We start from the raw sequence: 26,078 nt of genomic DNA on the forward strand, positions 1-26,078 counted from the left end.
TAAGCAGATTTTCGCTCGCACCGCACCATACAGTAGAAGCATAATTGATAAAAGATTGGCAGTGTGCCACAAAAAACATTTTTAGACCTTCTGCTTCTGCAAAGGGTTTTAATCTGGATAAAAGATACAGATTTTTGGAGAGCTTTTTGCAAATATTATTGATATGTACATTCCACCGAAGCTCCTGGTCAACTACGATTCCTAATACCTTGTGTGATTTAACCTGCTCTATGGGATCAGTGTTCAGCTTAAGGTTAAGAAGAAGGGGTGCTTTCTGGTGTTTCTGTCTGGATGTTATGACCATACTATTTGATTTCTTAGGGTGTAATGTCATTTTATTTTGAACGCACCATTTAAAATCATCATTTATTCCCTGTTGAAGATCGCATTGCACCTGATTTAACGTTTTTGAGGACGAGTGAAGGGAACTGTCATCGGCAAAGAGCTCACAGGACACATTGTTATTTTTTATATATGCAAGGGCAGGTCGTTGATAAAAATGCAAAATAATAAGGGCCCCAAAATAGAACCTTGAGGAACTCCGCATTTTAAGTAACCATCGCCTGAATATTGACCGTTTACGTAGACGCGCTGGGTTCTGTTTGATAAAAATGATGTAAGCAGGTTTACCGTGTGACTGCTGTGCGTGTAATACTCAAGCTTGCGAATGAGAAGAGTATGGTCTACTGTTTCAAAGGCTTTCCTCAGATCGAGGAAAACGGTACCGACGATTTTAGAATCGTTTATAGCTGAGAGCCAGGTATCACACAGACGGACAAGGGCCGTGGAACAAGAATGAAATTTACGGAAGCCAGATTGAAACTGGTAGAAAAGGTTGTAACATTCCATATGATGGGCCACGTGCTTATGAATATGCCTCTCAAGAGGCTTTGAAAGTACTGAGAGGATGGATATGGGACGGAAGTTATTAATGTCAGTAGAGTCCGATGTCTTTGGAATAGGAATAACTTTGGCGCACTTCCAACCCTCAGGGAATACACAAGTTTCAATATATAGATTATGGGGTCCTGATTTGGCCTATTATGGTCCGCTGGACCCGAAAAGCAACAGCTAACTAACTAACTAATACATAGATTATACAAAAACGTTAAGGGTTCAACAACATACGGAAGAGAAAGTTTTAAGATATAATTACTGATAGTGTCCACGTCCACAGCTTTTTTATTTTTCAATTCAGAAAAATATTTACCTACTTTGTGTATTGCTAGCTCGGGGATACAACTCTGGTCACTAGACCGTAGCCTCTCGTTACAAAATTCTGAAAGAGGGGAGTTTGAGAATTCATCGCTATGTGGGGTCGGGGGACCATTAGACTGGTGAAGGAGGGACGCCGTGGACAGGAAATGATCATTGAGCGTGTCTGGCGATGCCACGATCGAGGGCGATAAGAACGGCTTACGTTTCTTATGCGTTATCTCGTTCATGGCACGCCAGAGATGCGCCGTATCACAGTTGTTAGAGATCATCTGTTCAAAGTATCTGCGCTTCGAGTTTTTAACCAAAACGCTTATTTTGTTTATGTGGATTTTGTACTCGTCAATTTTTTTATCTTTCTTTAATTCATCCCTAATTTTCATGGCCTCCATAATGTCGGCTGTAATCCAACCGGGTTGCGTCTTCTGTTTAACTCTCCTCCTTCGAATGGGGGCATGTTTTTCCACAATAGGCATAAATAAACCTTGCCAAACAGTTAAAGCAGTATCGGGATTAGAGAGAGAGAGAGAGAGAGAGAGAGAGAGAGAGAGAGAGAGAGAGAGAGAGAGAAAGAGAGAGAGAGAGAGAGAGAGAGAGAGAGAGAGAGAGAGAGAGAGAGAGAGAGAGAGAGTATGAATACGAATACGAATGTGTTTTTGCTGTAGGCCACCGGCCTTTAGCAAGGGTGTAGCGGGTTATGGTCCGAAGTACATGGTATGTTCTAAATATTCGAACCGAAGAATGTTAATGCGGATTCACGATATTGGTTAGCCACAATCGTGTCTTTGCTTTAGCACCGCGAAATGTCATGTTTTTACATTTAGTCAAGTTTTGACTAAATGTTTTAACGTATAGGGGGGAATCGAGACGAGGGTCGTGGTGTATGTGCGTACTGGACCGAGAGTTCCTGGGTATGATATCCCCAGACTTTTTTTCATTTTTTTGATAAATGTCTTTGATGACGTCATATCCGGCTTTTCGTGAAAGTTGAGGCGGCACTGTCACGCTCTCATTTTTCAACCAAATTGGTTGAAATTTTGGTCAAGTAATCTTCGACAAAGCCCGGACTTTGGTATTGCATTTCAGCTTGGAGGCTTAAAATTTAATTGATGAGTTTGCTCATTAAAGTTGTCATTAAAATCGATTTTTCGCAAACAGATTTAAAATTGATTGCATCGTATTCTTCATCACATTCTGAATCTAAAAATATATATATATATGTCATGTTAACTCTTAAAATGTGATCACAATTAACGAAAATAGATTAATTAGTCTTACGTTTAAAATTTAAAAAATCGATCAAAAAATTCCTATTCTTTATCAGTTCCTGATTCGAAAAACATATAGATATGATAGGTTGTATTCAAAACAAGCTCAGAAAATTAACAAGAATACAGAAAAGCGCGCTTTCCTGCTTAGCACAATACGCTACCGCGCTAATCTGGCGTGTCAATATCACTACGTTTTGCACGTGGAAGGTGAGCGATTTCCTTCACGCGGGGATTGACGAAGCTGTACTGCCTTGGTGAAAAAATACAGTGCATTCAGTTTCATTCCATGAGTTCGACAGCTTAACTTAATGTAGTAATTTCGCCTTACGCGACTTGTTTTATACTCAGGTACAGACTTGTCGCAATGATATTCTAATTTGTATTACACAGGCTAATATCCCCTGTCTCTTTTTCAGGGAGAGCAATAGTTTTGTGTGCGTCCAGGAATGTGTCAACATGTCAGATACAAGAGCAGGGATACACACTGGAGCACTTCACGAATGAACAGCTGAAGCTTAAGATCCCTCATGTCAACAAGACGTTTGAAGGGCGGTATAAGTGTCACCTTACAGCTGACAAAGACCTGGAATCATGTGACTGCATCTTGACGGTTAAAGGTATTGTTGGTTTCTGTTTTCAACACACAATTCACGCTTTTGATATCGTTTGAGCGACTTTGAAATCAATGCAAATAGCTATCGTGAATTTGACCAACTTATGATTCATATTTATATAACTTACTTATTAAAGTTTATTGACAGTTTTTGTCAAACACTATTTAAAGGAACACTACTATTGGCGGGAGTTTCTGGTGCATTTAGGGAATTTCCTTCTGAACTGCTTTCCAATAGCCCCCATGAGTAAATATGTTGTATACACTTCCAAGGCGCTGTTCGCTTAAAGCCTAGCCTTCCTGGAGTTGAGTGATGTTGACTTCGTTGCATTCATTAGCTGAGTCTACTATCTGAAACTAGCCAAATTTAGATTGTGTACATGCATGTGATAACAAAATCAACAACAGCATTGTACATCAAATGGCAGATTAAATTAATTCCAAGAAGCATCACGACACTAAAAACACCTATCTAACTTGCACTTGTTCACTACAAAGGCAAAACAATATATAATTATGTTGCAGATTGTCTTGCACCGCAAACACCGACCGGAAACGAGACGTGTCCTTCCAGCCAAAGTAAGTGTAACATTACTCTCACATCAGCAAAGTCGCACATTTTAATTTCAATTGTAAATCAATCAAGTTGGCGTTTTAATGAAACAGATCCTGTGATTGGTCAGAATGCCCCAACTCCTTAAAAATTACCGGTCATTAATTGTCGATAACCACTCGCTAAACAATCCATTAAGGCTGGAGTATACACCTGAGGCCATATTTCAAAGTGGTTAGGCAGTTTTAAAGGTTTGTTTTTATAATAGTTCAGTGTTTTGTTTATCAGGAAAAAACAAAATGAATAGAGCTTGTCGCGCAAAATTTTGAGATAACGACTGAAGTTTGAGCATATGTATGAGATTTTTTTCAAGCAAACCCTACTGAAGAATTTGTGATATTGTATTGTGAATATGTAAACAAAAAAACAATCGGATGATCACAAACTGAAGAAGAGAAATAGGGAAGCAAAATAGAACATCAAACATAGTGATTTTACAGGTGAATTTGGAAAAAAAACCTTGTTTCCATTTTTGAAGCCCAATTTGAAGCATGGAACACAGTCAAACATAAATTAAAAGTGTTAAAGTGGTTACAGTGTTCAGAAATAGTGTTAAATAACAAGTTGAGTTATCCCTCTTCACCAATTTTAAAAGAAATACACCTCTTGTCGCTCAAAATTTTGAACTGTGATGCTTTTACTACCCCCACCCCCTACTCATTTTTCAGAAAAGAGTGCATATTATCTTCCAAATAGACAAGCAAGGTAGTCAGATGATCAAAACTTAAGAACAGAAATAGGGAAGCAAATAGAACATGCAACATAGTGATGTAACTGGTGAATTCAGAAAAAAACCACTTTTTTTTACTCATTTTCTAAGCTTAATTTAAAGCTTGGAAGACAGAACAAAATAAATTAAAAGTGCTAAAGTGGTTACAGTGTTCAGAAATAGTGTTAGATACCAAGTTGAGTTATCCCTCTTCATCACAGTTAAAAGAAACACACCTCTTGTCGCGTACAATCTTGAACTGTGATCCTTTTACTACTCCCGCCCCCTACCCATTTGAACACAAAAGAGTGCATATTCTCTTCCAATTAGAAAAATAAGTAATTGCAAGCAACTGGACATTTTTAAAATACATCTTTTCTGTCAGTCCACGGATTGCTTAGTCCATTAAAAACAAACAGACTAGGATTTAACGCACCCATTTTAAGAAAAAGTTAACATGATAATTGATATATCAGACTTTTTTATGCAATTACTACTGAAGATTCCAGACCAGGTAAAACAATCATTTTATATCCTTTGTCACATTTTTTTTAATGTTCTTATAAATCTATCTATAGCGAGTCTTGTCTCTTTGTGTCATTTAGTTATTTTCAAGAATTCTATCCTAGCAAACAAATTTAAAAATCCCTACCTACCTACCCTATTTTGTTTACCCATGTTATTAGAAACAGACAATTTAATTTTTTTGGCCTAAAGATCTTGAAACATTTGTTGTATTGTTATTATTGCCATTAGCTGTGTCACTCGAATTTCATTGTCAGGCTGAAACTTAGCTGTTGCGTTGGTGTCTGCTGTGTGTATCTGGGTCCAAAGCAACTTTCACATTCTCATCTACACACTCACCTTACTCACACAAGTATACAATTCTACCCACAGAGGCGTTCGGGGATGGGGGTCTCGCACTCGGGCGAATCACACCAGAAAATACAAAGTATAACGTACACAGATTTTTCTATTGAACCAAAAAGCAAATTAAATCATGAATAAATCAATGAAGCAAAACTTCCACACAATGACACTCTCACTCTCGGGCGAGAGTCTGCTACAGACATGTTGAACCTTTTGCTGGACCACGGACAGTTCCAAGCAGGCATTTTTTGGTAGGATATTTCTTGCCGATGCTACGAATTATGCAGTTTTGCAGTAAAGTGGAAGGCATTCTACCTAATAACGGCTAACATATCAAAAACCTTCAATCCAACAGCACCTAGGCATGTAGTGTAAACACTCACAGATCTAACAAGACCATTCTCAGATAGCAACATTGCGTAATACTACCATAAATGGATGTTTTGTCCGCGAATTTTGGCGTGTGGGAACCGAGTGGGAACCGAACACAAAGGGTCAGGGCACCGAACACAAAGCGTAGGGGAACCGTCACTGTGTCACCGGTGTGAAATAGTAAGATTAAGTCAAGTGTTGACTGTAATTTTTTATAAGGGCGAAGTTTGCCACCCTATGTATGTATTGTGTATTTCATGTATGTTTGAAATGTATGTATATGGTGTGTATGAACGTGTGTGTGTGTGTGTGGGGGTAGGGGGGTCTATGCCACTGTGTGTGCTTGTGTGAGAGAAAAAGATAAAGCGAGTTAGATAGAGAGGGAATGTGTGTGTGTGTGTGTGTGTGTGTGTGTGTGTGTGTGTGTACGTGCGTGCGTGCGTGCGTTCGTGTGCGTGTGGGTGCGTATTAAAACATTATAGTTAAGTTGTTATTTTGAATACACACATGCCAGCAGTGTAAGGGCCACACACTTTCCGTAGAGACTATGGCAACATATTCTAGGAATACGATGTGGAATGTATATATAATTTTCAGGAGATAAATGCTGTGCCTGTTCCTGTATGTATGTATGTATGTATGTATGTATGTATGTATGTATGTATGTATGTATGTATGCATGCATATATGTATGGATGGATGGATGGATAGATGTATATATGTGTGTGTGTGCGTGCGTGAGTGCGTGCGTGCGTGTGTGTGTGTGTGTGTGTGTGTGTGTGTGTGTGTGTGTGTGTGTGTGTGTGTGTGTTAGCGTGTGTGGGGGTGGCTGTTTTGAAATCATGTTTTGTTGTTGATTGAATGATGCTGACAATTCGCCTGGCTTAGTATTAGGGGAAGGTTGCCCAATATGGACAACGTTTTGTTTCATGCTGATAACTAGCTTGTTTTCTTGCAAAGAAGTTTCATTTGTGTTTGGTAGTCCTTCTCTCTGTAGTTAATAGTTAGGCCTAATTAGTACGGTTTAGCTTTGTTTGACTTTCAGCAAAAGTTAGATACAGCTTTGGCTGTGGACAGAAACTAAACCGTTTTAAGCGTCAAACTTTGAGTGAATGCTGCCAAATGTGTTAAAGAAAGAGAAAAACCTGACGGTTTTGTGGTTTGTCAAATTGTGGTCTGCAACTGGATACAGCGAACGAAATGTTTTTGAGCGCTATAGCACCGTTGGATTGTCAGAACAGGAGATTGTCCATATTAGAAGCCGGTTCATATTGGACAACCTTATATCATTCCCTTTGTTTCACCCCACTTTAGTTCACTCTACGGTTGCAGGTTAATGTGTAATTGAATGCCTTTATTCTTTCTCCGACCAGATACATCGAGCGACTTGAACATACTCTTGACGTTCTTCATACCCATAGGCCTACTGATCATTCCTGTGGTCTCCGTAGGGTGTGTCCGTCGATGGTAAGCTGCCAAACACACTTGCAGTATAACCCTTGTAGATATTCGCTCAGTACAACAAGGACAGTTACAACCAATAATACTTAAGGGCAGATGCTAGACATAATCAGAAAGTTGGTGTCTGCCAGGTCGCATTATTTTGTTCTTGGAGTATAGGTTAATCCCCAATGGAGAGCTACCCACAAGTGTATCATTATAATGTATGACTTTAAGCTTCTTGTGTACTGTGACAAATGGTTAAATATATTAGGCGGCAGGTATGTGAGCTCAAGATAGATCTGCCAACCAACTTCACAAAGTTAATTTCGAAACATAAACAAACGATAAACACATGCGTTTATATATGCATACGCGTGCATGTGTTTCTGCGAATGGGTGTGTGTGTGTGTGTGTGTGTGTGTGTGTGTTTCTGTGGGGGTGTGTAAGTGTGTATGTGTGTGTGTGTGTGTGTATGCGTGTGTGGGTGTGTGTGTAAGTGTGTATGTGTGTGCAGGTACAGGAATAGGCATGGACAACTCAAACCTTTTTGCATGCAGAGTTTATTAGGGAACCAGGAAGATCACCACGAGGTAAGCCTTGTTGCTTATTTCTTGAATAAGTGTGCTTAGTTTGCCATTTTTTAGTTTGAAAGAAAGGAGAAACCTTTTCGTCAACTCTCGTTAAAGGGCTAATAACCTGGTAGGACTGTTACCAACTGTCTAGACAGCTACTTCCCTCTGCCTCACTTAATTCCCTCACCCCTCCTTTTCTTTTAAAAAGGGTTTTGGAACAAAATATCATAATGTATTTTCCAACCGAAATCGAAACAAAAAGTCATTTGTTTAAACTTGCTGCTTGCTCTCGATCTTTGGGATCGAAGCCCCAGTCTTGAAAGCGGGACGGTAGTCTCACATCTCGTCCGCTGCGGGTTGTAGTGACTGTAGTCGACGGTTGCTGCCCTCGGTATGGCGCGGCTGGAGGCGGTGGCTAGAACGAAGACCTGGCTGGTCTGCACCACGCCGGCTTTGCGTTTCAGGATCGGGACCCATCCTGAACCCTAGGTCAAAATGAGTTCGGCTCATTCTCTCCCTGACAGGATGCCTTGAGTTTCCTTGTCTGGCAAGGAAACCGATTTTTTTTAACATATTTAGAGCTTTTTGTAATGTATTATTGATATAAGAAGATTCGCGATCGTCGATAGTGATATTTCATGGTGTTGTGTAATTTTTAAATTACAAAGGAATTGATTTGTAAGACAGTTTTAAGGGAGCTATTTTTTCGCGGCTGTATTTTGCTGTGTAAACAACTCTAAATATGGCAAAAGTGTCACGTGATAATCAACCGTTTGGTTTCGGCGTTCGCTGAAGCAGACGATTTTTTTCTGTAGTGATGCAACCATATTTTATGGTCTCCTTCCGGCAGCAGTCCCAAAATGTCGACTTGTTTTGACCTTAGAACGATGTCTTTATCATAACTGTGAAGAACAGAACGGAGATCACTGTCGAAGTCGGCCAATCTGCAATCATGTTCGTCTCGCGAACACTGATCTCAAATTTAGATCTGTGCTCGCGAAAAACATATGGGAGATAACTCTGTATTCCTAGTTTTGATAGATTCGCGTAGGACTGTCGCGTCCGGTCAGGGAGAGAATGAGCCGAACTCATTTTGACCTGAGTTCAGGATGGATCGGGACCATGTTGGATTGGGACAGGGTAAAGAACAGAGATGTTGGTCATGGTACACGTATCATCGTATGCCTGTCTAACACTGGAAGACAACTTGAGGTTTCGTCTGTTCCGACGATACTGGATACTGTCCCCTTTCTGTTTGTATTTTATAAGACGGCGTTGCTTATTGACGTAGGACTGTTGCAGGTTTTCCCCAGGACTTCTCATGATCTCATTTCTGGAGAACAATGTCACCTGGTCTTATTGGATGTAGGGTTTCTGCCCAATGAAATCTGTCGTGGTCGTTCTCGTTTCTATGAGCTTGTCTTACTCATCCCGCGTCTTGATCGCATCTCTTATTACAGTCTTTGGGATGAGATTGCTTGAGTATGGGGCGTCGTTTGCATTTTTCTTCCAAATGCAGGCTTGTTTCCGTTGGTGTTGTTGGCCTATCCTGGTAATTGAGTAGGGCTAAGAATGGGTTTTCTTGAGCGAGAATCTTCTTGGCCTCTTTAATTGCTCACTCGGCTTCTCCATTCAACTGAGGGAAGTGTGGCCTGCTAGTCGAGAGGGTGAACTAGCTTCCATGCTGCTGCAACGTTCCGAAACCCTGTTGACGTGAGCTGAGAACCGGTGTCCGTGACGACGCCATCTGGTATTCCGTGGTGTGCACATATGTTCTTTATGCACCCATTGACGACTTCAGATGTCTCGCTTGGAAGATGAGCGATCTCGAGGTATGTTGAATAGTAGTCAATCAAAACAAGATAAGTCTGTCTCTTGACAGGTCTGCGGCAACCGTCTGGAATTGTCTGTGTGATAGTTCCGGTGTGATTAGACGCTCACTTATCTTAGATTGCTGCTTCTCTGCTTCTGGTGCTGCAGTGTTGGTATGCTAACACTTTTCGTGTGATGTCTTCATTAATGCCTGGCCACAAAACTGTCGACTTTGTTAATTCGCGACATTTGCTTATCATATCTGGTTCACCATGTCTTCTTCCAAGACCTGCGTAATGACGATCTGTACCCGAGAAGACCTAGATGTAAGGTGAACTCCCCTCTGAATGCTTTATAGTATTTCAGATCTGGCTCTACATCAGTTTCGTATCTAGGCCAACCGTTGGCCGTGTAGTGTCGAGCTGCTTTGACGACAGGATCTTGCTGACTCGGTGCTGCTATCTCGTCAAGTCGTGTGTCTGAAACCGGCTATGAAGACTGGACAGCGTCGAACGTGATCTTCCACATCTTCCATCTGTAGTGTGACAACATCGGCTCTGTCTTCTGATGCCTCTTCTCCCGACTAAGGACTTCTGGACAATTTGTCTGTTACTACATTAGTGGAAAGGCTAAACCGTGAAAAAGCGCCCAGAAAAAGGTACTTTAAAGCACCGGTTTTGTATGCTCGATAACTATATATTTTCTGAAAGCTTCATATCTATAGATTGCAATGAGACCGATCGTCAGATTTTTTTTATATATTTTATTTGGGGGGGGGGGGGGGGGGGGGGCGGTGAGCATATCCTTCTTCATTGGTCTTTTTTTTCAATGACATTTTAATTTTGTTTTCTTTTACATTACAGGTTACATTTCCATTAAATTACTTTTTAATTCAACAACAATCTAACTAAGGACAATGGGGATAAACCTTTCGTAGCGCGAATTCTTGTTGAAATACAATTTCCAATGGAATATGCGATTTAGTTTTCTTAACTTTGCTAATGCACATTTTTGCTATTAATAAAACATGGTTAATTAACGCTGATTCCTGACATTCTTCGATTCCGAATAATACATCTGTAATAGACAATAAGAAAGTCCGACCTGTCAGACTGTTCAACATTTTTGGCTCACGTAAGTGTAGCCTATGCGATGATAAACTTTGTCTGTCTGTGCGTGCGTGCGTGCGTGCGTGTGTGTGTGATAGAAACTTTAACATTTCCGAGTCTATGGATAAAGCTCGCATAAGAAGATTACGTCTCGGTCAAAAGTGTTTGACGTGTGTGATAGAAACTATTTGAAGACGTCACATTATGACGTAAGAGGGTTAGACGTCACGCAAAGGAATTACTGAAAGTCTCGGTCATTGTTATTGTGAGCGGGCCGAGACTAATTGGCAGATCCAGGGTCTCGCTTTCTTGCACAGTTTCACCTATGCTTACTCTGTGTGTGTGTGTGTGTGTGTGTGTGTGTGTGTGTGTGTGTGTGTGTGTGTGTGTGTGTGTGTCTGTGTGTGTGTGTGTGTGTGTGTGTGTGTGTGTGTGTGTGTGTGTGTGTGTGTGTGTGTGTGTGTGTGTGTGTGTGACGGAGTGATTGAGTTTGTGTTACTGTTTGTCGATTTCTTACGTGAGCCTTGAAGGCTTCGCCTCTTGTTTCTATATAGGTCCAAAACCTAATTCGGGGACACTCATAAAAAAAGTGTTCCATAACATCCAACATATGTGGGCACTCGTTACAATTTTTTGTTTGACTTACTTTCATTTTATGTAATAAAATATTGGTGGGATATAAATTGTGACAAATTTTCCATTGCAACACACGCAGGCGCACTTTTTTTGTCACCTGTCGTGGCAACAACCACGTCTGTTCGACAAAAACAAAATCTAGTTTTCTTTTCCAAAAATCGATTGCATGAGATTTGTCAATGCTATCATTCCGTTTTTTCTTTAAATATGACTTAATTAACTTGGGTTTGCTTTTAAACACATTAAATTCATCATCAATCATATCTACATTAACTAAAATTATGTGCTGGGTTGTCTACAATCCAATCTTTCCATTGTTTTGGAATTGCATTCATCACAGCGTTGTATTCAAAAAAGGTTATTGTAGGGTTTTGCTGCACAGTGATCAGTACATCTTCACATAACAGAAACTGATTTCTTTCAACATTCAACAAATCATTTATAACATTATAACCTTTCTGGCGTAATTTTACAAAATCCAACACTTTACCTTTAAACTGAATCAGTCTATTATTAAATAAAAGTTGATTACCAACATAATTTCTGTCAACTTCCTCTAAACCTACTTTATTTTTATTATCAAGATATGTCAAAAATACCTCTTTCCAAAAATCATTTTGAACTTTTTCAATTCCTTGTAATTCCTTTTGTGTGGAATTAATTTTTGCCAAATGATTAAAATCTGTTAATTGTTGAATGTGCCATTTTGGGATTGCACTCCAATTTTCTCGACCTGCTTCATGCAACCGTCCAAACCAATTTAAATAAAACACTTTCTGTATATCAGACATATTGATCATTTTCAATCCACCATGCTCATATTCAGACTCCATAATTTTCCTTTTTATCTTTTCAAAAGCTTTTTTATTACTATATTGTTTTTGCCATACAAATTTGTATAGTTTTGTGTTTAGCTGTGTGAGAACTTGCTTTGGAAGACCAACAGACTGCATACTATACACAAATGGGGAAGTCATAAACGTTTTAATAACTGTTATTTGTCCCTGTATACTGAGATCTCTTTTACTCCACTGTTTAATCATGGCATCAAGACACTCCATTTTGAATTTTCAGTTTTCCTCGATGTCTTTTGCCATTTTACAAAGTTCTACTAAATTTAATCCCTAAAATTGTAATCTCCTTAACAACGTGGAAAAGCAGATTAGGTTCCGTTGGTTCTCTCCCCATTCTCAAAGCTTTCGTTTTATCTAAGTTTAATTGTAGCCCTGAGACTTTGCTAAATTGGTTCAATATGTTCATTGCCATGTTAGCATCATCTCGGTTTTTTTTTTAAAACAGGGTTGTATCATCTGCCATTTGTTTTATTTTTATGACCGTACCATCCTGATTAATCATGTTCGGTGTAGTTATTCCAACTATAGGGCTGTTTCTTATCTGAATTGCTAACAATTCTACCGCCAAGACAAAAGCCAACGGCGAAACCGGGCAACCTTGTCGAATTCAACTGAATACGTTAAAACTCTCCGATAACCAACCTCCATGATTTATACAACTTGTAGTACCTTTTATCAAAATCTCCACCCACTTATTAAAACTAGATCCAAATCCAAATCTGTCAAAAACATTAAGAAGTAGCGAATTTGATATACTGTCGAAAGCATTGTTTAAATCCAGGGCAAGTAGATAACCCGCCTTTCCACTAACATTAAAGTAATTGACCGCATCATCAATCGTTCTAATCACTGTTGATATATTTATGTCTTGTAGGTAACCAACCTGATCTACACTGATTAATTCATTTATTACTAAACCCATTCTTCTTGCCAAAACTTTAGCTATAATCTTATAATCAGTATTAGTTAATGTAATTGGTCTCCAATTACTAAATCGTTCTCTATCCAAATCTTTTCCTTTATGCAATAATATTATCACCCCTTGACTTTGCGTATATGATAGCTCTTCCCTTTCAAATGATTCATTAAATGAATCAACAAGCAATCTGCTTATCTTGCTCCAAAATACTTTCATAAAATCAATAGAAATTCCATCAACCCCGGGGGCCGAGCCATTTTTCATGCTACACAGAGTGTCGGCTGCTTCTGCGGGAGTTACTAACCCCTCACATAAACGTGACTGTTCTTCACTAAGGCGTGGAACAAATTCTTGCGACAAAAAATCCAAACTATCTTTTACCGTATTTTCAGAATCAGTTTTCAGACTATACAAACGTGTATAATATTCTTTTTGTTCTTGTAACATCAATTTCTGGTCGGTTATTGTATCACCCGCTAAAGTGCTGAGGCGTGTACACTACATTGGGGTGTGCACGTTAAAGATCCCACGATTGACAAAAGGGTCTTTCCTGGCAAAATTGTATAGGCATAGATAAAAATGTCCACCAACATACCCGTGTGACTTGGAATAATAGGCCGTGAAAAGTAGGATATGCGCCGAAATGGCTGCGATCTGCTGGCCGATGTGAATGCGTGATGTATTGTGCAAAAACATTCCATCTCACACGGCATAAATAAATCCCTGCGCCTTGAATATGTGCGCAATATAAATTGCATAAAATAAAAATTAAAAATAAATAAAATAAAAAATTAAAAATCCCTGCGCTTAGAACTGTACCCACGGAATACGCGCGATATAAGCCTCATATTGATTGATTGATAATGTTTTTCTTCTTTTGTCTTTTTTCTAAGTTACAAAAAAATGTTGTGTTTTTTTCCCCCTCTTCTATCCATTTCACCCTAGCTCTAGCCTGTGCACCCCTTGCTTTTTCTAATTCTAATAATTCTAACTTTTGTTTCAATTTTATTAATTCTGTTTGCAACCCATTATTTTCAATCTCATTAATCAATAATCTTTCCAGTTCTCTAAGGCGGGTTTGTAACCTGATTTCTTCATTGTTCCTATTACACGACTGTTTTTTTTCCAAATTCAATGCAGACATTTCTTATCTGTACTTTTGCCAATTCCCATCTGTTTATTGCTGAGGCATCATTCTCGGCTTCTTCAACCAAAACATCCAGAAGTGAATTCATTTGTTCCAGAAAGTGTTGATTTTTCAAATAACTGTTGTTGAACCGCCAGTAACCTGGACCTCTAATCAAAATCCTTCTCATTCATTTCGACAACAACAGCTTTGTGATCTGAACTTGGAACACACATATGATCTGCTGATACACACGATAACAACACTCCTCTAGATACAAAACAATAATCAAGACGCCTGGCAACAAAGGGGTTAAATCTGTTCCAGGTATAATCTTTTTCATCATCATGAAAGTATCTCCAAAAAAATGTCTGTTTGTCTGTCTGTCTGTAAAAAATTCCATTTCAAACGGCAGAAATTAATATGTAAGCGCCTAGGGCTATATCTAGATTAGGCGCATAAATGTTCATAATAATAATAATAATAATAATGTCAGTTAAGGTATTAGTTAAATCTGTGAAAACTTCAATTTCTCTGTTACTATGAGGCCGGCCAGAAATAATGTCAAGTTCATTGTTGACCACACAGTTAAAATCACCACATAAGATAAACTGGTCGGTTTCAAATTCATCCACAATATCTCTAATAGAACGGAAAAATGCCATTTTCTCATTTGATTCATTTAGAGCATACACATTTATAATATTAATGCGCTGTTTTCTGTATTCTACAGAGATAACAACAACCCGTTCTTGTTTTTTTACTAATTCAATTTTTCCATCAAAATGTGTTGATGTCAAAATGACCTCACCCTTACTGTAACATGTTCCAGCTTGTGCAAATACTTTCCCTCCCCATTGTTTTTCCCACATTATTACATCTTTACAACTTATGTGTGTTTCTTGCAAACAAATAATATCAAACTTTTTTTCTCTCAAAAATTTAAACAACGTTATTCTTTTCCATTTGTTTCTCAGTCCTCTACAATTCAACGAACATACACGCAGTTTACTCGCCATTAGGGCATGATACGTTGGTAGTGAACGTAGTCATATCAAGTCTATAAAGACCAGATAACAAAATCGTGATCCAAGGGCTCGTCCGTAATCCAGTCCAAAATCGAAATCCAAGTCCTGACACTGACTACCCGTTATTCCCACCTCTCTCTTTCATCAGGTAGCTCTCCTTCACCTTCTACCCATCCCTCTCCCTCCCCCTGTTCTTCTCCTTTGTCACTGTCTGGAAGCTTGTCCACGGGTGAGCGGTCCTTCTCTCCAGAAAGGCGACGCTTAGGTGTTGTTGATCGCTGTCTCCCGTGCTCCACGCGTGACATACTCATGGATAGGGTGAGCTGTCTCCTGTCGACTGGTGTTTTCTGTTCTTTTCTCCCTCTTGACAACACCTGTTTATCTCCACCTCCCTTCCCCTTTGTTTTGTCTGTACCATGTTCGTCGTTGTCAGTTTTGCTAACGCTTGGCACGCTTGGCACGTGCAGCGCGCTGTCATGTGTGGCTGCACTAGTGTCAATGGAAGACTGAACCTCCACTACCGTCAGTGCGTTCGTCAGTGCGTTCGTCTGTTTGTCTCTGTCTTGTCCTGTCATGTTCTACACTGTGTTGTTTCCGGAGAAAGCACAGACACTGTCCCCACGCTTATGCCCCGCCAACTTGCAAGTAAGGCACACCACATCATTTTCACACACATAGACATGGTGGTTGGTCTGCAGGCATTTTGAACATACAATATCTTTTCTCACTGTCTTCTGTTCCCTATGCTAGATCTTTGCCTGAAAACCGGCAACAGCGAGTGTTTTCTCAAGGGGTGTTTTGGGGACGGTTATGAAAACGAACCTCCTCCCTGTCTGTCGTCAGATTGTTACCTGGCAGCAGCTAAGCGCAATTTTGATGTCAAAGTAGATCCATTAAATACCAAAAAACAAGCTTCATCAAAACAGTGTACTTATTGCACACACATTTTTATAGCAGCACAGGAGCATGTATCACTACCACACCAAGCGCAGAACACATGTTGTCGATAAATCGAAAGTACACCTCGCGTCGATGTTTACCCCTTTTGTCCCTTCTCAAGGATGTAGCACATTCTAGCGGCCTGCAATCTGTCAACTACAACTGGGCCCGTATGCTTATGGGGGAAGTTCGCGACAACTCCCGAAGTTTTGAGTGACATCGGAAGTACAAGTTTGCCTCACTTTCGTATGCATGGGCCGGAAAAAGGGTTTACCTCGAAGCAAAGCGAGGAAGTAACTCAGGGTATTTTGCGACTACTTCTAAAGTTTTGAGTGACATCGGAAGTACATCCTCACTTTCGCATGCATGGGACGAAAAAAGAGTTTACTTTGGAAGCTAACGAGGAAGTAAATGAGGGTAAATGTACTACAGCCAGACCCAGTAGTAAACACGCTACTTCCACAGTTTCTCAGTGCAAAAAGGCAGGGCTTTTCTTCAGTTTTTCATATCAAACCGAGCTGACGCAAATGAAAGTCCCAAAGAGAGAAAATAGAGGGAAAAGTCGTATCTTGTGCATGCATTTCGTGCAAATTTCCCTGAATACAAACCTGAGTTGCCAGCTTTGACTTTTGTTTGTTCTGGGTCATTGGCCACCACTCTTTCATTCCCGCTTATACGAGGGGGTTACTGTGTTTCTATGAAAATGGGCGTCGTTGTGTGCATGTGTGTGTGTGTGTGTGTGTGCGTGCGTGTGTTTGTGTGTGTGGATGTGTGTATGTGTGTGTGTGTGTGTGTGTGTGTTCGAGTGTTGAAGTGTAAGTTTCTGCTATTTTTTTGTCATTGCTTTATCTGTGTGTGTGTGTATGTGTGTGTGTGTGTGTATTTGTGCGAGTGCCTGTCTGCCTGTGTGTGCGTGCGTGCGGGTATAATTATTGTGCGTCTGTTCCTTCATACGTTTGTTTGCGTGTACGCGCGAGCCGTGTGTGTGTGTGTTTGTGTGTGTGCGTTTGTGTGTGTGTGTGTGTGTGTGTTCGATGTTATGTGTGTGTTCGACGGTGTGTGTGTGTTCGACGGTGTGTGTGTGTTCGACGGTGTGTGTGTGTGTGTTTGTGTGTGTGTGTATGTGTGTTCGACGTTATGAGTGTGTTCGACGGTGTGTGTGTGTGTGTGTGTGTGTGTGTGTGCACCCACTCCCCACACTATGATGAGCTGACTATATTTGCGCCTAGATATTTTATTCATGTTCTTACGTTTTATGCTGTTTATTGTGATTCACCACACCCGAGTTTATCGTAATTGAGATAATAAAGTGTTCTATGTCTATGTATATGTCTAATACACATGCACACACGCACGTAGGCTACAAAAATCCAATCTTGACTTTGAACTTTATATAAACATACATCCTCTTCACAATTAACGAGGACAAACATAATTTACAAACACCTAAGTACAACAATTTTTCTGTTTTAAAAATTCGGACACACATTTTCTCAAATAATATGAAATTCGCTGAACTTATCTTCTTTTCACTACACCTTATATCTTGATTCCCAAAAAATGGAGTTCTGCTTTTTCAAATTTACCAGTAACACAAACTTTCGCTCTGACCAAACTATTTTTGTCCAGCAGTTTTACCGATACACAATCATAAAAAAACACTACAAAAAGAGTTTTAAGTTAACCGACTTCGCTACCACATAAACAACCTTTTTTATTGTCCCCAACATTCTGGTCAACGAAATCATTATAGACAGTCATTCTATTTAAGGACAATCATCACAGCTTTGAACCGACCCTTTCGTTCAACCAGTCAAAAACAACAATTATAGTAAAAGCTACAGCGCGATCAACGTTTGCCCATTTACGAACTCGCGATGAGATTTGTTTCTTCTGGTCACCAAGCCTACCGTTTACAAACGCATGCGCACTAATTGGGATTCCCCCAATTTTCTCGACCTTGACCTCAGAACTCTCGAAGCCACTATACTTCGGCGTTCAATTTAGCTCGTGCATACCGAGTAGCTGGCAACTTTGCTTTCGAAGTTCCCACTTCCAATGTTAGTTTCCAGGGCCTCTCGCTTGACATAATTATACGACGATATCGCATATCAAGGGTCCTTACCCATCCAAATGAAACCTCCAGCGCATACTACAATAGGAAGGTTTCCGCAAGTTATCTCTCTGAGGTTTTGGGTGCGTGCCCCTTGCGGGGGCAAAAAACATCGAGGTCACAAGCAGGGTCAAGGGGAAGGTCGCTGGGCGGACGGGAGACTATTGCAGGACATTCCGTTTTTAAAGGCAGCTCATTGGGAAATGATCTCAGATACAATATCGAAGACGTGAAATGCGTCAATCGAGCAACTGTGGTAACTTGGCTACAATCGTGAGACGGTCTCCTACCTTGCACCATAGACACAGACTGTGACATTCTTGTTTAATTTAGGTGAAATGCTTTAAACAGAGTGACTCAAAAGCGACAGTTCGATCAGTTACTGACCGAAAAAAACGTGCTCGAGTCATTCGGCGAAGGTGGCGAGCTTTCAAACCAGCACGACTGAATAACTCAGGATGCCTTTTTTCATCATGCCTCTATTCTACACGAGTAACATAGTGCAGTGGTAACGTTTCCGGACTCTCGTTCAATCGCTCCGGGTTCAAGTTTCGCCACGGGAGCTATATATTTTTTTGTTTTATTAATCTTTTTCTTTTTAAGCCTCCGCAATTGCATTCCGGCTGCAAAAACCGGGTTTTGCCTCTGTGTTCATTTTATTTATTTGCAAAAGAAACCTTCCTATGCTTTGAAAAAATCATATCATGTCTTGACTTTCAACTGTACGCGCATGTGTATGCGTGTGTCACTACGGTGAGTGTGTGTGTGTGTGTGTGTGTGTGTGTGTGTGTGTGACGTGTCACTTGTGTCATCATAGTTTCAGAGTGTGTATGAGTGTAGATTGAGAGAGAATGAGAGAGTGAGTGTGTGGTTATTTGTTTGTGACTGTGTGCGTGCGTGTATGGGTGCGCGTGTGTGTGTATATGTGTGTGTGTGCGCGCGCGCGTGTGTGCAGTGTGTGGTGTGTGTGTTTATGTGTGCCGTCAGTGTCACTTGTGTCATAGTGTCAGTATGTGTATGAGTGTACGTTTGTCTGTGTGTGCGTGTGTCGTAAGAGAGAGAGAGAGAGAGAGAGAGAGAGAGAGAGAGAGAGAGAGAGAGAGAGAGAGAGAGAGAGAGAGAGAGACCGACACTTTTTTGGCAATTTTCTACCAGACAGCGTCTTTATGTTTAACAGTTAGACTGTTCTGAAATTTGGACAGAATAACCGTTCTTTCGTAAAACACTTCTCAAGAGGACAGCAATTTCACCATCTGAAAAAGGTGCAGAACGCCCCTCCGTGTCTACTTTCTTTTTGAGCGGCACACGTGCCTTGCCATTTTCGTTGACTGCCATGTTGATAGAAACGTGCGCATGCGTATTAGTAGGGATTCCCCCAATTTCCCCGACCTTGACCTTAATACTCTCGATGTCACTACTTTGGCGTTCAAGTCAGTTCATGCATAGTGAACAGTTAGATAGTTGACTTCGGGAGTTCCCACTTCGAAAAGAGGCCTCTACTTCCAGTGTTTCTTACTTCTAGTTCATGCATACGGGCCCTGATGAGGGGCACAAGAGCCTCAAGCACGTTAAATAGTAACACAAAACATTCTCGTTGGGCTCAAATTTTGACTCAGCCGCTTCCTTATAAAAAAACAAAAACATTTCGGCCCGCGGCATATGCAGTCGAAAATCGTGTGACGTTTCGATTGGGATTAAATGAATAAAAAAAAGCTTTTTTTTCTGATTGCTATGAGGTGTACTTTCAATTTATCGACAATCTGTGTTCCGCGCTTGGTGTGATGTTGACACCACGCCCGTTCTTGACAAACTCCTCGAAGCTGATGTTACTTGAAGTGAAAGCTTTACCATGTCAGTTTGTGTCCCGGCCTCATGCGTTCGAGAAGAGGATGCAAAAAGCGATGTAGAGTCGGCAATGCGAGTGTCCCGCGTTATATTCCTTGTAGTGAATAGTAGTAGTAACGATTTAGTAAGGATGAGGGAGTAAATGATAATCGACCGGCGCTTTGATACAAGCTCGTGTGATTGTAGGTATAAATGTGTACAGAAAAACAAATACTTTCCAACCAGTAGCAAGCCAGACGATTGATGTAAAAGAAAAACATATCGGTATTTTGTAACTACGTCATGCACTAGTGCCTTCGGTTTCTTATCTCTGTTGTTGCGTAACGTCCTTTCATTTTGGCCTTTTAATCAATTTTGCAGTTTTTCTGAGGGCGTTCTGGAAAGTACGTCTCCACAAAATATATACGTTATGTAGAACAATGTACATGGCTTTAAAAAGCAAATTTTGAGTGATACGGCCGGCCCGTTCTTTCGCCTGCAAACAAGCCTGTATTGATTGAGGACTTTCACGTAGATTTCAGACCTCTTCACATCACAGAAAATCAATGAAACATACTGAGTATAATAACCTGACGTCCGATTACTTGGTTGATTAATATACATTATCCCATGACCTGCCTCTTTGTCTCTGTTAGCTGAGGAGGTGATTATTTTGGATAATCCATCACAACCATATGGATAATCCATCACAATCGAGTCTCGATCTGAATAATTTATAGAGGTCATCTGCATATTTATCGTTAACTCGGAGACTACTTTCTTCAGCAAAACGATTGAGATATTCTGCGGTATAAAAGTCGAACTCACGTTTAGCTAACGATCTACATACATTTTAACATTGAAGAAATAAAGAAAACAACAAAGAATACACATGAAAAGAGCTGAGTGAAGATTATGAGTTGGCCGAAGCTGTGTGTGAGAGAGAGAGAGACAGAGAGAGAGAGAGAGAGAGAGAGAGAGAGAGAGAGAGAGCGATAGAGACAGACAGTGATTCAAGGCGCACAACTCTAGTACTCTTCATAGGCAACCGCTTAGATCAATCCCGACAACAAAATCCTGAGCGACGAAATAAGAATTAAACTAAAACAGTATGCTTACAGTTTTGTTCATTTGCTATCGCTTTTAGAGCATTGATTGCTAAATCTGGTTCAACAGAACAAGGCTGTCCCATCTGTCGTCTGCTGCAGATCTGTCGTTTGCTACAGAATCACCGGCTAAGCTTACTGATCAAGTTGACCAGCAACATGAAAATTGCCACTTACAAAGTTGGAGATACGGTTAAAATAAGAGGTGGTGAAGAAGGTCGGATCTTGCGTGTGTTATTTTTCAATTTTAAAGTAAACAACGGTGTCTAGGTTCAGGTCATGCAGGCAGATAGATTTACAAGTTTTGACCTACAGTACATTGAATAGACCAGCAGAACAAAACTATCGCAGTACAGTACAGATAACTTACTGGCCTAAGACTGAACGACAGACATCAAAGTAAGGCTCACCTAAATGACTATTGAAGAAGTAAGTAATCCAATTTGAACACTGAAGCACAACAGCTCGAATAAGCACAAATTCAGCAATCATCCTCATCGCTTGTAAAATCACACACGCAGTCTTTTTGGCGAATGCCTCTGACAACCGACTCAGTGGGTCACCGACTGAAACCGGCCGGTAACTGCACAGTTTCAAATGCATTGAACTGCCCAATCTCTGTTATTCGTTTTCTAAATACAAATGACTAAATACAAAATCAGACGTTTTATGGCGCGTTTACCCAAAAGACAAAAGGGGACTCGTTTCGCACATGAATTTGATGACACGATTTGCGGTCGCTGAAGATTTGGCCTGCAGAAAACAGGCACTCGCAGAGTTTGTGTCAAAAAGTTTTTGTTTTTTTTATGAAAACGTCGGAGTAATGGGATAAAAAGCTTTCACATCGCGTCCTAAATATCGTGCATATTTTCCCGTGGGTAAATGTTCAGGTATTACCTCGCCAGAGGCTCGGTAATACGTGAAAATCGACCCTAGGGAAAATATGCGCGATATTTAGAACTCGGAGTGAGTATAACCTATTTATATATATATGTACTTATTGCGATGACGTCACACATGACGTAAATCATGGCAAGGTGTGTCATGAAAGCTGCATTAAAATCGGCCGGCATACTTGAAAGTAGGTATTTTGTACTTTTTATATCTATTTTATGTACATACAGTTGTGATGGAAAGGAAAAGCAATTTCCTATCTAAACATTAGTACACTGTTTGACTGCAATTTATGTTCCTTATATCGTCAAACGCGTCTGTTTTCATTTCCATATATAGTAAAAGGTGGTATAAAGCTGTGGGAAAAAAATAGGAAACCATTGTGTAAATATCTGAGCATGCGCACTCGTGGTCAAAACTCGTGAACATTCACTGTACGTCTAATTTTAGCTGCGCACGAATCTTCCAACGCTTGGCTTGGACACAACAATGGCGCTCCAAGGAAAACGAGATTGTTCACCGGTTCCAAACAAAATCTCCAGTCCAGTAACATTGGAATAATTTCATACCACCTATATTTACCATCATGGATTTGGAAAAAAAGGATATTGCTTAAATTTCGTCAACTTACAACTAAAATGCACAGGTTACAAAATGAAACCTTGAACGCTGTGACATTTCTGTTGGCTGAAGAGTGTTTCTGCTTGTGAGATCTAAACGCGACAAGCAAAAAATTAATGATTGTGAACGATAAAGAATGAACGATAACGACAATTCCTACAACAAGCACCTACGGTCTGTATCCTTTTGCGTACGTGCTGCAAGAACATTGTTTTTACATTTTACGCCAGGACACCGTAAACGATCTCTAGTTGTGAACGACAGCACTGAAATGTCGCGCGATACAAATTTGCCAGGAGACCGACTTAGAAACTCGTGACGTCAAATGTTTGAAACAAATTGCAACATTTGTTTCCAAAATAAGCTTAGGTCATGTTCTTCCAGAGATACTCGCTTCACATCTCTGGTTTTAGGCCGATGAGTTGATTCTCCAGAGTGTTTCAGTGCGGTGAACTCAATATAACGTGCGAGCACAGATTAAAAGAGAAGCTGAGAAACATGACATCAAATGATCGGACTTCTTTCAAGCTCGGATGCACGAAACGAATTTGTTGTATACAGACTTCCGGATCAGGCGTCCTGTATGGGATGTAAATAGACGCAGTGATGAGTAAAAAAAACATAACAACACACGTCTTACCGCATTACAAGTGTACAAAAGAAATTACACAATGTTCTATTGTAACTCACGTTGGGAATCCCTCGCGCCTTTCTTTGTTTAGTGGGGCAATGAGGGGGTCTCGACAAGCCTCGATCCCCGTAAGTGCCCCACTAAACAAAGAAAGTATCTGGGATTCCCATCGTGAGTTATAAATAGAACATTGTGCAATCTCTATTTACACATCATTTTGAGTATGTAGGGGAAGTGCCACTAGTATGGTAATTCTCCTAATATGGATCGCCACCTGTTCTGACAAACAAGCGGTGCTATTTCATTTGATCTATTTACTCTCTCTGGATAACTTGCACATGTCCAAACAGCTGCTGACGCACACTAAGACCACACAACCGGTTGGCTTTTGTTGACATTCATGAAATTGTTTTGAGTGCTCTAGCACTATTAGTTTGTCAGAACAGGAGGCGCTCCTTTTTAGGAGCCTGACCATACTAAGGGCCCTTTCCCTATATACTTAAAATGCTTTGTACCGTTTATATATAGCGCAATTTTTTTTTCTTTCCATTATAACTGTATGCACATACTCTGCATGCAAAAAGTACAAAATACCTACTTCCAAGCATGGGGGACAATTTAATGCAGCTTTCATGACACACCTTGCCAAGATTTACGTCATGTGTGACGTCATGGTAATAAGTACATGATTAACAACTATTGTTTTTTGATCCTAGCAATAGGGCCCGATATTTAGACGAGACAAGTATAATGCCGACGAGTCGAAGACGAGTCACATTATACTTGTTCGAGTCTAAATATCGGACCCTATATAATTGCAGAAACAAAAACCTGACCTCTCTTCGCTGTGATCTTGGAAAGGGTGAGGCATAGACCTGCGCGTGCCCGCCCTTTCAAGTCTGGCTGGGCTGACACGCACAGCTCTCTGCTGCAGCAAAAACGGGGCTGGCGCGCTCACAAAACTTTCTTCGTTGTATCTTCGCTACACGAAAAATTGCCTTTGTGAACACGCCAGCCAAGGACGACTGCCAAAAGAATAGGCTTATGTAAACATGCCAATATCAAAGTAGTCACACCCCATATTTTCACCATTCTGAACAAACATTCTTACAACCAGAAGTCCAAACACATGATTTGCGGTTCAGTCCATGTAGAGTGAAATAATATTCAAATAGAACATTTCAAAGAAAAGCAAGTTAAATTCAAATAGTGAATAATAAACAAAAGTTATGACGTAAAACTGGAAAAACGAATGATGCAACATTCGGATACTGATACAAAAGGTTTATGGGCCAGGGGATTACTTCCCTTGACCTACCTTTTTGGGTCAAAACAGGCCACAAACACTTTTCTTTGAGAGCTCAACGAGAAGTGTTGACCCCAAAAGGAAACCGGGAATCTGAGAGGGGTATGGACTGAACCGCAATATTACCTGAACTTCTGCAACATATGTAACTTGCTACTTAGACCGCATAGCCAATGTGCAGACCACTCTCAACTTATACAAGATACCAATATTCCAGATTACATGTTCTTACTTGGATGCTTTAACGATATCAGTCATCCTGATTGTTTTCGCAACATGTAAGGGATGGCGTAGAACACCAACCGAGGCATACGTGTTGGTTTCAGTTGCAATAATTGTACCGCTCGAAACCGCAACGTCTGACGAGAAGACAGGTCTGAGAACCCTCGAGACCTGCAACACACAAGACAAAACACAGCAGAACAAAAGGCCTAACACTGTCTAGGATAGGTTAATCAACAAAGGACAGGTCTGACATCCGCAACCTTTAAATAAAAAGTACAAATAATAAAATAATAAAATAATAATGTTTGAATAAAAAGTACAAAGATTATAAAAATGTAACCTGTACTGGCTACTTCATAAAATGATACGTGAACAACAAGGTTAGTGTTAGTTGTTGTTACGACCCATGCCGCTTCCTGAAGCGGTGGCAGGGGAAATAGTTGTAACCGGTTGACCGTTTTGAAACCTGGGTATGACTTTAGGTCTGTCAGACTGAGGGGCCCGGCAGCGAGAAGCCGGATGGGCCCCCAGACACCAATAGCATTTGTGCTGAAACTTACAATCAGCTCCAGCCATGCAGTGCCCCTTGTTATGGTACGTGTAGCATGTACCACGTGGGTTTCGAGCATTCTGCTCGGTATGGGGCTGCTGCTGCTGCTGCTGATAGACAATCCGGTGGTCTAGCACCGCCTTCATTTAGAGCTCTAGATGAGTAGAGCCCCACTTAGCATCCCCTCTGGCGACCATTTGCCGAAAGTTTTCATCATAGCTCTCCCAGCCAGCTTGCTTCTCTGCCAGACATCACCGTCTCCATATGCTGGGCAAGACCTGCGGTCAGGTGGGGCTTGTGTAGGCTAAGGACCGCCACAAAGCGATTCCATGCTTTTATCCAAATGGCTAGAGTCAACTTAGCCTGCTGTTGATTAGGCATAATCTGCAAGGTGGGAGTACCCTCGCCACCTGTTATTTCTAGCCGAAAACTGTCTTGACTTTTAGAAGGGAGTAATGTTTGGAGGTCTATATATATTCACCCGCCCAGATTTTTGCCTTTACTTTCTCGGGCACAAGAGACGGTAGCCCGATGGCCGCAGACACGAAGCCTAGCGTACCTGACAGTCTGCTGGTAGAAGCAGATGAAGCTTGTAGTGTTGCCAGGTTGTCGCTGTAGTCCGTGTTCGTCATGTTGGGGGGTGCTGAGTGGCTGGGGAGCTGCCTCCACACTTCGAAGGTGTGACTCCATAGCTGCCTGTACGGAGG

At 40.7% G+C, this 26,078-nt stretch overlaps 1 protein-coding gene across 2 annotated transcripts in view; it reads left to right on the forward strand.

Moving 5' to 3' along the window:
* LOC138955569 (hexokinase-4-like) overlaps positions 1-26,078 on the forward strand; it is a 121,504-nt gene that overhangs the window by 27,139 nt on the left and 68,287 nt on the right. For both annotated transcript variants that reach the window (XM_070327151.1, XM_070327152.1), the window contains 4 exons: positions 2,903-3,103; positions 3,625-3,678; positions 7,037-7,130; positions 7,621-7,696. In XM_070327151.1, the coding sequence (XP_070183252.1) occupies positions 2,903-3,103; positions 3,625-3,678; positions 7,037-7,130; positions 7,621-7,696 (425 nt within the window). The remainder of the gene's footprint in view (positions 1-2,902; positions 3,104-3,624; positions 3,679-7,036; positions 7,131-7,620; positions 7,697-26,078) is intronic.

Source organism: Littorina saxatilis, unplaced genomic scaffold (genome assembly GCF_037325665.1).
Source record: "Littorina saxatilis isolate snail1 unplaced genomic scaffold, US_GU_Lsax_2.0 scaffold_227, whole genome shotgun sequence".
In the NCBI taxonomy this organism is placed as follows: domain Eukaryota; kingdom Metazoa; phylum Mollusca; class Gastropoda; order Littorinimorpha; family Littorinidae; genus Littorina; species Littorina saxatilis.